Here is a 13,349-nt window from a genome sequence, read left to right as displayed (position 1 = left end):
TTTCCCCATCTCCCTCTCTATTCCCTTCTTACTCCCATCTCTCTCCCTCATCCTCCAATGTCTTTTTACCTCTTCCTGTCCTCTTACTCCTTCTTCCTCCAATCTTTCTCTTACACTGTTGCTCCCATCTCTCACTATTACTCCCATCTCTCTCCCTCTTCTTGCCATCTCTCTCTCTCTCTTACTTCCATCTCTCTCCCTCTTCTTGCCATCTCTCTCACTATTACTCCCATCTCTTTCCATCTTCTTTCCATCTCTCTCCATCTTCTTTCCATCTCTCTCCCTCTTCTTTCCATCTCTCTCCCTCTTCTTTCCATCTCTCTCCCTCTTCTTGCCATCTCTCTCCCTCTTCTTGCCATCTCTCCCTTCTTGCCATCTCTCCCTCTCTTCTTGCCATCTCTCTCTCCCTCTTCTTTCCATCTCTCTCTCCCTCTTCTTTCCATCTCTCTCTCCCTCTTCTTTCCATCTCTCTCTCCCTCTTCTTTCCATCTCTCTCTCCCTCTTACTCCCATCTCTCTTGTACCCTGTTCCCCAATCCCTCTTTTCCCATATTTTCACTTGCAGCTGTAGGGGGAAGGGGAGCAGGTTTGGGACCCTCTCCTCTTGAGGGAAAGGGGATAGACCGGGACACTTTCTGACTCTCACTACGCTTGTGCTAGACAGACATTTAGTAAGAATATATTATAGATTGGCTTTATCCTTAAGCTGCTCTACCTCCTGTCCCCATTGTGCACTGTGCATGCAGAGGGATTTGCATTTTCCATGCGTTGAGCTGGTCTCTGTTCAGAGCATTAATGCAAAGCTATGTACCACATGAAACCTATCAAAGCAGCATGAAGACTTGTATTATCTAAAGTTATGAATTTGTATTAATTTCTGTGGCTTTCATGTGATGAGAAAGACTATTAATTGATGTGCCTGACCCCAACTGTTTTGCACATGGTGCTTTGCAAACTATCAACTGGCTCAATATGTATGAAACAAAATTGAAAATGCAATTAATGTTTATTCCATTGTTAAGACGTTTATGTCACAAATTTCCGGCAAAGACATGTAGGACCTCAGTGAGTTTGATGCATTTGCACCGTCACATGTACCTGTGCATTAAATTTCTGTTGCAAAATTATAGTTTTATATGTGTATGTTTAGTTACAGTAGTGTTATGTGTGTATGTTTAGTTACAGTATTTCTATGTTAAGTGTACACATTCCTATTGTTATTCTTTGTGTGTATGTTTAGTTACAGTAGTTTTGTGTGTGTTTAGTTACAGTATTTCTGTTAAGTGTACACACTCCTATTGTTATTCTTTATGTGTGTATGTTTAGTTTCAGTATTTCTATGTTAAGTGTACACATTACTATTCTGATTCTCAACATAGTGTAGAGATGGAACTTGTGAGTGTTAGTTATAAGTGCAAAAGTCACATTTTCTATATAAGACTTAATTAAATACAAACACGCCCATTTCTATCATATACCGCTTTATAAATCCAATGGGAACCTTCATTTCTATAATAGTCCATATGGAAATGAAACCAAAACATGACATCATATGCTAACAATAGTAATGCAAACCGCTATTCATCATTGTGAACTCGTATACATTATTTACATTTTGTGCCATATTCAGAGGTTGGTGCAGATGGAGAAACTGCACCTTCCGTAGGGCTGGTGCAAGTTTCGATGGTGCGACCGATGGTGAATCTAAATACACACATTGATGGAAGTGCACTATCTTAGGACGCTCTCTTAATCAGGCCCTGTGACTCTGGTGTCTGTATAAGATATACCTCTTAAGAAGCATATATGAGGATCTGAACTCGCATCTCCAGGGGACATGCAGCACTTATGTGCACTCATTGTGTGCCGCTGAGGCTTGCCTGTCTATGTTCTGCATCTCCATGCATGAAAGTGCTCTATTCTAAGATACACTCAAATGTAAATGCCAATGCATTTGATTTTGACACACATGCACGGTACGGACATGCATATAATTATTCCCTTCAAATGGATATACAGTACGTCCAACTAGAAATAAAGATGATGACTGAATACAGTGTTTATTTCCTAACATACTATTTCCTTGAATGGGATCATATTTACAAAATATTTGCTAGATTTTCTCTTTAAAGCGACAGTGTGAGTATAGGTCCTTATGTGCTGGGAATACTGTGGGGCATATATAATAGGCCGCAGACTTCAAGCATCGGCAGGTCCCGTGCGAGAGTGCCCAATATTTTAAAATAGCAGCCATTTAAAAGGCAAACTCAACCTAGTTTTGCCTATTAAATGACTGCTACTTTAAAACATCTGGCAGTCTCACTCTGGACTCGCTGATGCTTGAAGTCTGCGGCCTATTACAAATACCCTGTACACTATGTCTGCTTTCTTTTATTTGGTCTTGACAGTGGTAAACATCTAGTTTAAATTCTCATACTAATCAGTACTGTAGAACCCATTGTTAGGTTTTGCTTGGTAATACATTTTGAATGGGCAATGAGCATGCTTTACAAGTGGATTATCTGTGGTCTTTTGGTTTTATTTATTTATTAACAGTTTCTTATATAGCGCAACATATTCCGTTGCGCTTTACAGTTTTCAAGGTATATTTGTAATATAATATTAATAAATAATTAAATATTTACACTTTTACATTACAATTTACAATATTTATGGAAGTTGGATTTATTTTGAGCAATATACTTCTAAATCAATGGTTACAATTTCATTTGAATGATTTATAAGATTTTCCACCTTCCTCACATATGTGTGGACTTATCACGTTATTTACTATTGTAGCTCCTAATAAAATAAAAATACTTCTACTGTGTATGACGGGGCTAAAATAAAATCAAGATTCCCCTTGGGTCCCTGGTGCTTCAGTATATTGTTACATTTGTTAACTGTGAAGGGCTGTACAACATAGTCATCCTTCTGGATCATTCATCAATAACAGGTCATTTCCCAGTGGTACTGAGTCCTGGCAGTGGCAGTACAATATTGGGGTCAACCTTTTCACTTTGTAATATGACTTTCTGCTGGGTATTTGTACATTGCGCATACACAATGTATAGCCCATAAGCAGCTCTGGCGTTAGGACAATTTCAGTTAATTCTTCCCTGTAGTTTTGCTGGTACAAGGGAGCAGTCTTGGTCTAACATAAATGATTGTGAATATTGTACGAAAGAACAATTATAGGTTAGAACACTTAAGGCCAATTTCCAGCAGAAAGATGTACGCAATTCCAATGATTATCGTCCATTTGCGCATGCGTCTGAGTCGCACTGCGAATGCGTCAAGGTACATTACCGAAGTCACTCGCAGCGAGTATTTGCAGTGTGAGTGACAGTCAGGGAACATTAGGAGTTGGTAACACGCAGGCGAGTCGTGACCGTTTCGGGGGCGTGTCGCCTCCTGTGCCTGCGATCCCGTATGTAGTAAACATGGATCTGGCGACTCAGTCACCGGGGTCAATCTGCGCGCCCATAGTTACTCAGGGCCATAGAGAGCTGGCCCGGGAGGCATGGCCTAATCGTGAGAGCCATGGCCACACCCCCCTTAGGAGCAGTGTATGCTGGACTGCTGACAGGTAAGAGGGAGGGGATGCGGCATCAGATCCTGGCCCCTCAAACAAGCCCGGGTAATTAATTAAAGGCACAGTTTAGGTATGTCCTCCAAACTTATATACTGTAGTGCAGACATGGGTTGATTTTGGGGTGTGGGTCCCCTGGATTGCTTTGGTTGGGCTGCTTCAGGGCATCACTTTATAACACATTTTTCCTTTTTTGCACTTGTAGCCAGGGCTGCCTGGTGGGGCCCGGTACTGACAAAGTACACAGCCCCCCACGGGGGGAGGGGATGGATATATATATATATATATATATATATATATATATATATGAAATGAAATACGTTGAAAAAATTAGACCCACATTAAAAATTCAGATAAAGCTGACTGAATTGGGGGGGCAGGATACTTTGGGAGGGGGGGGCAGGGTACAGGGAGGGCTGGCTGAACTGGGGGGGGTGGTCGGTCAGGGATGGCTGGCTGGACTACGGGGGAGACTCACAGGGCAGGGAGGGCTGTCTGGACTGGGGGGTGGGGCAGGGCAGGGAAGTCTGTCTAGACTAGGAGAGGGACAGGGAAGGCTGGCTGCACTAGCTGGGGAGGCTCAGGGCAGAGTGGGGGGGACACGGTAGGGAGGACTGGCTGGAACAGGAGGGGGAGCACAGGGCAAGGTCAGGCACTATATATGTACCTGGTTTGGGCTTCTTCAGTTGGCAGCCGGAAACAGCGGCGCACTGACGGCAATGGCACCACTGTGACTAGAAGAACTGTCCACTGCTGCTGCACACATCGGCTGCCGGCCCCGAGCCAATCAAAGCTCGCAGGCCGGCAGCCAATCAGGAGCGAACGCTCCTGATTGGCTGCTGGTCCGGGAGCTTTGATTGGATGGTGCCAGACGCCAGCCAATCAAAGCTCGCGGACGGGCAGCCAATCAGGAGCGGGCGCTCCTGATTGGCTGCCGGTCTGCAAATTTCGGCTGGCTCGCGGCCGGCACCATATTTGTAAATGTAATGCAGGGAGTGGGAATGTCAGGCGTTATATATCTGTACTCCATGGCTGCCGGTGCAGTACCGCAGCTTCCCGGTCCCCCCTCTGTCTATGCTCTCTCCGGGCCCGGGACTCGAGGCCCGGCAGTCCCCCCCGGAGGGCGGCCCTGCTTGTAGCACCTCTATTGTTTGTCTATTATATATATATTTTCACATCTTTATTTTTCACCTTACTTCTAATACATGCAGCAGTAGCTGCTCCTATCTATCTAACACCTTTCTACACTTCACCTATTCTCATTAGAGTGATGCCCTGGGGTGGCTCAGCTGGGCTGGTTTTGGGGTGTCCTGTGCTCTGGATTTCAACCCTCACAGGTTACCTGGATGTGGTGGGTAGGCCCATAACCGTTGCGATGATTATGCTAAAACCACTATTTATTTATTGCTAAATTTTATTGCAAAGTGTAATATATATATATATATATATATATATATATATATATATTTAGTAATGTTGGAGTTGTGCAATTGTACTTTTTCTTTCTGTGTCTGCAACAATAGTCTCAGCAGATAGCACCTCCCATTATATATATTCAGGGTGTGCAGTCTAGGGCCCTTCCCCACATACCCTATTTAGTGTGCTCTTATGCACACCTGAAGTCATGAGACTCCTTCAGCCTAGGCTAGCACCCCTCCCCACCTGTCCCCAATCAGTTTTAAGCAGCATTTCTGTCCATTTGACTGCACTTTAGTAAGAGGCACAATCTAGGGAAGTCCTACAAATTTATATACTGTAGTGCAGACATGGGTTGATTTTTGGGGCGTGGGTCCCCTGGATTTCTTTGGTTGGGCTGTTTCAGGGCATCACATTATAACACATTTTTCCTTTTTTGCACTTGTAGCCAGGGCTGCCATCAGAAATGATGGGGCCCTGGTAATTAGTACCCGCCCCCCCCCTGGGCGCCCCTGCTCAGGACTGCTAACATGGCATGATCTGCGTCTGATGTTGCACCTTTGTATGCAGATACTTAGATGGGCTTCTCAATACATCTCCCAGCGGCTACGACATTTGCAGATTCGCACAACAGCTGCATACGCAATCGCAGCTGCAAACGGTATTTGCAGCTGTGATGGCTTTAGTGTACATCTCTGAATCAGACCCTAAATTCCCTGCGACCATTCTAAAAATGTTGTTCATCTCTATTCAAAATGCAGCTCATAGTACTGTACTTCCTTAGATCTTTCGGTAGCTACGAGTATTAAGCAATAATTCGTTTTAGGACCTTCTCTCTTTTTCTCCTTGGTAAGATAATCAGCTCACTTGGCGTGTAATGCCATCTGTATGTAGACGATGCTCAGCTTTCTGTTTACTCCTGACCTCATGACCTGACCCAAGTACAATAAGACATTTGTGTCTGGCTCACGGGCTTTTCTGCATGAATGGCAGCGAGAAGCCTTAAGATAAACATGTCTAATACTGAGCTGTTAATCAGTCCTAAGTCATGTCCAATGAAGCCCTTCCCTCTCAGTCTATAGTACAGTACTATCCATCTGCCACAATACTAAACATTAAAACAGTGAAATGACAATTTCCCAAGCATTTTGGTACTTGCTGTGATTGTTTCAGAGTTTGATTTAAAGACTGGCACAGATCTGCTAGTATAATGAACGCCAACAGCCAATCAGCATTCAGTGTTCTCAAAAGCCATTTAAATATGGGTCTTCTTGGTATACAAGCCATCAGCATAGGACCCTTAATGGCATACTTTCAATTTTATATAACTTGCTTAATTTTTTAATTTTTTAATTTTGAAGCTTTTGACTACAATCCAGTACCATCTGAAACATTCAAAAACTAAATACCTTATATACTCGAGTATAAGTCGACCCGAATATAAGTCGAGGTACCTACTTTTACCACAAAAAACTGGGAAAACTTATTGACTCGAGTATAAGCCTAGGGTGGGAAATGCAGCAGCTGGTAGTGCCCCCAGTAGTAATCCCCCCTGGTTGTGCCCCCAGTAGTAATCCCCCCTGGTTGTGCCCCCAGTGGTAATCCCCCCTTTCAGTGCCCCCAGTAGTAATCCCCCCCTGGTATTGCCCCCAGTGGAAATCCCCCCTTTCAGTGCCCCCAGTAGTAGCCCCTCCTGGTAGTGCCCCCAGTGGTAATCCCCCCCCCTTTTAGTGCCCCCCAGTAGTAATCCCCCCCCCGGTAGTGCCCCCTGTAGTAATCGCCCCCTGGTAGTGACCCCTGTAGTAATCGCTCCCTGGTAGTACCCTCTGTAGTAATCGCCCCCTGGTAGTGCCCCCAGTAGTGTGTCCCCCCCCCAGTAGAGAGAGACGTAATAAGACTAAGAAAAAAATCACTTACCTGAAACCCCCGCTACTGGTCCCGCCGCTAACAGCTCCTCCGGCCGCTTTTACGTCATTATTCATGACGTCTCTCCCATTACCCACTGCGGGAGCCGGAAGATGTCTCCCGCAGTGGGAGCAGCAGCAGCCTCTGAGAGTCTGACAGACTCTCAGCGGCTGCTGATTACAACAAACACACAGCTGCCGGCTCCGGCGGCTGTGTGTTTGGCAGTGTGTAGCGCTGACCGAACTCCGACCGGTCAGCGCTACACACTTCACTCGAGTATAAGCCGAGGGGGTACTTTTTCAGCACAAAAAATGTGCTGAAAAACTCGGCTTATACTCGAGTATATACGGTATTTAGCAAATATGCTTCCTCCACATCTTCCAAACCCTTCTCACACATTACCCAGAGAGGTAATGAAAATATCATATTCACTTTATAAAACACATATTCATCTTAACTTCTGCTCAAACCATCCATTTACTAATTAGATTGTAAGCTGTATATGTCAGATTACTTACCTTTATTTTTTTTACTTCATATTGATCTTTGTGATGTATACCTGTTCCTTTATACAATGTTTATTATTGCAAGAAAGATTTTTTTTTATTAATGACGTAATCTAGCCAAAAACGATTTATATAAAATCTTTATTGTTTGAATTATCACAGAAACACCCTTACAATTGTGTTTTATACAAAATCAAAAGCATTCTTCAATAGAAACACCCTCCCACCCCCATTTACAATATTTTCAAACATTTAGTGGAAGTTGGGAAATTTGGATAACATGTCAGTTCCCAAAGTACAGTGCAAGAACATATGCCATGCACATGCTTATCAACAGCATCGTCATATTTCAGTTACCATACAGTTAAGAATGGAATGGCAATATGGAAAGTACAATATTCATTACCTTTGGCAATTGGCTGAAAAATAAATGGCCATTAGCATTACAGTGCACACATTGCCTACACAAAGCAGAATCAGTATTGAAATATCATCTCTATTCCTTGTGAACTATTTACATTACTGAAATGTAAAGTTCCCCGATGATGTCATTAGTCTCTAATGTAATGGTAAGCTGCATTCTCAAGAATGTTGATTCAGTTCAAAGTATGGTTGTCTCCACTGGACCTAAATTATAAAGTGCACATGATGCACACCTCAAAATGCCTTGGTTTTCCAATGGTGTGCCTACAGTAGATGGTGTGACTAGTGGACTTCAAGGAACATGCTCACTCTGCTGTCTGAAGACTTCTCCCCAAATCAGAAGTTCTCCTAGGAGTGCGGAGAGATGTAAGACTATGCAGAGGCTCCCAGTGGAAAACGCACACCACAGTCTACCCTCTTCTATTACTTTAGAAACTCCCCTTTAATTGAATGAAACTGTTTTTAAAACATTGCTAAGTTCAACCCTACTTATGCCTTAGATCAGTTATGACAGGACATTACATATGGCACTTTTGTGTGTTTGGTGTTTTTCTTTTTTACATTGAACAAAACTGGAAGGCTGCTGCATACCATAACCAATATATACACATATATCTCTGCTAACTCAAAGACGGTGTAAGTGCTCTAGCGGAGCGAAAATGGCTGTGTGCCATTCCTTCCAAAGCAGGGAACGCAACTTAAAATGCTCCCTCTTCACCCCAGTATCTTGTTTGAGCAACCCCATTCAGCAAAATAATAACTAATGTTTACTCTGTTCTCCACAACTAGATGCACCATTTCCATGCTTATCAATGGACGCCTACATTCCACCCATCTCCTCTTAACATTCAATCGTCTCCTCTGCAAATGCGGAATTTTGCTCTGCAAGCCCTTGTGCCTTAGCATAAATCTATGTGCATTTGTACAAACTGAGATGCACAATCTACTGAAACTTAGCCAGTTTATGCATTATTGAGGCCCGCTTTGTGCAGTTGAGATGGTGCCATTTTGTAGTTGTCCTAAGGCATTTTATGATGTGCTATAATAAATGGTGAAATCTTGCTGCTTGGCACGAGCAGCAAATGATCGGATGACTGTCCAAAGTTGGCACACATGTGGATGGCTAAATTAGATAATCAGAAGACCAGATCTACAGCTAAGCTGAGCAGCTACTAGAAAGATTACAGACCAGTCATTGTTGGGCACAGTTCCTGTTTTGGGTCTATGCATGTGGTGCTATTGGGCCAGTATCTTTAGTAACATTACAGATTGTGCTTTAATCTGCAGAAGTAGCAGTAAGGTTATACACCAACTTCCTGGGAAACAAGTATTGAAGATTGTGAATACTAGACTCTAAATTCTACTGCCCTAAAGATGCCAAAACATGAATTGATCTGACTGCCAAGAGGGCAAATCTCAGTCAGACAAATGTGGCCAATTACGATGGATCTGGCCGGGACCATCAGTGTATTCCGACAGTAGCTACCTATGAAGTCAGATACTGCCATCATTCAAATTGACATCTTATAGATCCGTATTTGGAGTGGCATTTATGTGGGGCCCATACATGCTCTTCATTGCTGCCAATTAGGTCTACAACACCCTAGGGCATTAAAAATCACAGTGTATAGCAGTTTTTTCGCTTAACGAGTCACACAAGTCAAGAAAAGTGCAAAAACCAGAACTAAAGCTGGTTTGTAATTTACTAACTTTAGACATCGTTCAGTCTGAGACTCACTTAGTAACAATGTTCAATTGATAAAAAGCATATTTGTGCACATTGCACCGTGTTTAGATCTAGTACACATTACAATAGATATTTGCTTTACCAAATCAAACAGGATGTAGTCAGCATCCCTGCATTCATAATGCTGATGGTCACAATACTGACAGTGCCATCCCGACTGTCAGAATACCGACACATTGTGGAAGCAAGTGTTATGGTTAGGGAGAGGCTTAGGGTAAGGGGGAGGGTTATGGTTAGGCACTAGGGGTGAGTTAGGTTTAGGCTGCAGGAGAGGAGGGTTAGGCTGCGGGACGGGAGGGTTAGGCTGCGGAACAGGAGAGTTAGGGTTAGGCTGTGGGAGGGGTGGGTTAGGGGGAGGGTTATAATACTTACAAAAATCTGTCGGGAGTCTGACTGTAGTGATGCCGCTGTCAAAATTCTGACCATCTGCATACTGACCATTGGAATCCTGTACCCAACCCAATCAAACATAAATTGTTGTGTAGCAGTATAAAATGGTATATCTCTTCATCTTGACTTAGCAAGCAGTATGTTGCACCTTATAAGATCTGGTACTTTGCTTAAAGTAAAGGCTGCACAGTGCCAACAGAAGCCTATATTCCAAGACACAGGGTTCCTCTCTAGCTATGACATGCACTATGCAACATTACTCTTAAGCTCTAAGGACATTGGGTCTGATTCAGAGTTGGACGCTATTAGCATTGCCACTGCGTCTTTGGACACAACCGTGATGCTAAAATATGCTAATGCCGCAGGAGGCGTATGGTGTAAATAGACCTCCTGCCGGCTTCTATGATCTGCTGCTGCGTCCGAGGATGCAGCATCAGATCACTGTACGTGATCATTGGCCGGTGTTTTCATGCAGCTGAAGCCAGTGAAGCTGCATATAAGGATGCAGCCACTGGCTTCAGCACGCCCAGGAAACAGGGCTGACACGCCGCCCCTGAACGGATGCAGCCTGTCAATCAGCGAGCTCACAGAAGGCGATCTGCACGTGCGCAGTACAGATCCTGCACATGTGCAGATCTTCTGACATCGGGGTTGTAGGCAAACCATCAGGCCCATTGTCTACACTCAATAATATTATTTAGCACATTCATTCCTTTTAAAAGGAGATGCGCTCATCACTGTGCTTTCAGGGCAGCTGCCGCCATATGATACTACTATAGTATTACACATATCCTTTACAAAAAATAGAATTTTGTCATTTCTTCTGTGAATATATTCTAGTAAGAATTTTTGCCTAACTACTCATCATATGTGCTATTTTTTATAGCAAGTATGATAAATATATCTACAAAGGTCACAAAGTTTATAAACTCTGTGGTGACACATTGACTTTGGAATGCTCTCACTGCCTTAGATTACCTATTTGGGCAAGTCTATTTCATGTCTGTGAAAGTTTTGTATTAACTAATATTGACTACATTTCCCTAATGTCATTATTCGCTATTCATCATACTAGTGTTGTACAAACTCCAAATTTACAAATGCCAAATTATCAGCTTAATAGCAACCACTGATTGAGCGCACTCATGCTGGATGCACATACTGCTAGGAAACTTTACCGGCTAAAATCTGCTTTATCGGTATTGGAGATGAGCCTCAGAGGCTGCACCACCAATGATGGTACAATACTACAGTTAAGTTATCAGCTTACCTGCTGCTTCCCTCTTGCTCTTTCCTTTTAATACCAATTAAGATGATTTTGATTCGATAAGACGCCTCCTTTGTAGCACTAGTTGTACATAGCTTGTGCAAGAATAGGAACAGCCATGTACAGTAGCTGCTCCTTATGGTCCTCCTTGCGTTGGTGCGTTTTGAAACCGTAATTACCTTCTTGTGTTTCAGGTCACCCCTTCCTTAATTATACCACAGGAGCGGCAGCCCCCATGTAGGAGGTAGATAAACCTGAATGATCTTACCAAATGAGACCAGAATCCCTGATATTTGCTTAATGAGCATTTCTTTAGCTTCTTTTAAAGACACATTTAACTGTGGTTTGTTTAATCTAATAATAAGGGCCTTTTGTAATTATCTTTGAGTTAATATTCCGCATATCCTTGAGGAATAATTGGTGGTAAAGTTAAACAATTGAATCTGATGATTACACGAATATTCAAAATCCTAGTAGACCTTTATTTTAGGGATATTCTCTTCTATTAACAATCACCATTGTGTGTGTGTGTGTGTGTGTGTGTGTGTGTGTGTGTGTGTGTGTGTGTGATTACTTTGTCAGTTGTAGTTCCTATTACCAAAGCTACAATTAATTTAAAGAAAAAAAATCTCTAAATATGATATATTGTGTGATATTTTGTGATTATGATACCAATAACACAGCTCTGCAAAAATCACCAGCAAACTCAAGTTGCGCTTCCTTTCTATTTATAGAATACCAGTCAGACTTAACATGGTTCAAACAATCACTTTCCCCAACTAGTAAAAGAGCATTTGCTCCAGTTTTGAGATTGCGGAGTCCTGATATTAAAATTTCATCTACATCCTCTAGGAGGGGAACTGACCAGATGAAGTGGGTGGTATCTCACAAATGGCAGGTACCTGATCTAGAGTTCTGAATATAGAGATACATAATGGCCAACTCCCAAGTGTAAATGGACTATAATATATTACATATCTACTTATGTCAACCCACTTAAAGTGTACTCATCACACTGTGGAGGCAGCCAAGTTGTGAGCAGAACTATGATTGGATATGCAGCTTATCCATGTACTAGGAGCCAATGACCTCTCAGAGGGATGAAATACTTTGCGCCCCATGCCGCTGCGTTGTCCCTAGTTCCCCGTAAATCGATAGTCTGACACAAAATCGCTGTCTCCAATCAACTGATACATTGTAAAAGTTTTCCCATGTTAGTACACCTGACTCCTATAACTAATACTGTGTAATAACGTTACAGTCAGTCTGAGTGTTTTAAGATATGTATACATACTTTTTCCATGTAATGACTTAATATCAAATGTTTGTGCTTTACAAGACATATTAGGAACATGCTTGATCATTTTACAACTGTTAAAAACCCAATCAAAATGGGTTTGTAGTAAAATACCTGAAAATGTCATTTTGTAATTTTTTGTAGTATGATTTTTTTTTTCTCTTCACGTGAACTTTGAATCCTCTGTTCTGGCCAGTGCGATATAATAAGCCCTGCAGTACACCCCAATTATTCAGCTCATCTTCAAACCTGGCTCTTTGCTCCATCCTTCTGATTCAGAATGAACTGCAGGATATCCTGTTAAGTAAGACAGGAAATAACAAGACAAACTAATTAATGGTTTAACAAACCTGCTGATAAGTAAAGACATTAAAGATGTGATATGTGTGCATCAGCAGAGGGATAATCCCAGCTTCATGCATGGGGCTGACTTCACATAGAAATTATAGGACATTTAATCGTCTACTGAAACAGCTGACAAAAGCCAGCGTAATGGGTTACAGAATCAACACAAAGCAACATTATCTGTGATAGCAGCATTACTCGTATTTAGCAATAGTACAAGTATATCTTAAATGCCAGACATCTTGTAACACAGATATGCTTGAAAGTCCCCCCATACCATGAGAGTGCTTAAGACAACTAAACCTAAATTGTATATATTGTGTCATACAGATGTGTCCTTCTATACCTAGCCTCAACACGCCATGTGGCACGAGACGCCTGGCCCGAGTGACCTGCCAGGTCCTGAGCGTCTTATTCCCCCGATAATGTGATTGATGCGACAAACAGCTTCACAAGACTGTA

General features: G+C 42.5%; 2 protein-coding genes across 3 annotated transcripts in view; one reads left to right on the top strand and one right to left on the bottom strand.

Moving 5' to 3' along the window:
• IQCK (IQ motif containing K) overlaps nt 1–13,349 on the top strand; it is a 163,837-nt gene that overhangs the window by 129,082 nt on the left and 21,406 nt on the right. The window lies entirely within an intron of this gene.
• GPRC5B (G protein-coupled receptor class C group 5 member B) overlaps nt 7,541–13,349 on the bottom strand; it is an 86,279-nt gene continuing 80,470 nt past the window's right edge. Inside the window, exon 4 of the mRNA XM_088451932.1 lies at nt 7,541–12,839. Within this exon, the coding sequence (XP_088308058.1) occupies nt 12,786–12,839 (54 nt within the window). The 3' untranslated portion in view covers nt 7,541–12,785. The remainder of the gene's footprint in view (nt 12,840–13,349) is intronic.

Source organism: Taudactylus pleione, unplaced genomic scaffold (genome assembly GCF_031769625.1).
Source record: "Taudactylus pleione unplaced genomic scaffold, aTauple2 ptg000032l, whole genome shotgun sequence".
In the NCBI taxonomy this organism is placed as follows: domain Eukaryota; kingdom Metazoa; phylum Chordata; class Amphibia; order Anura; family Myobatrachidae; genus Taudactylus; species Taudactylus pleione.
The sequence above is the reverse complement of the archived record's forward strand: the minus strand, read 5'-3'. Positions and strand labels throughout refer to the sequence as shown.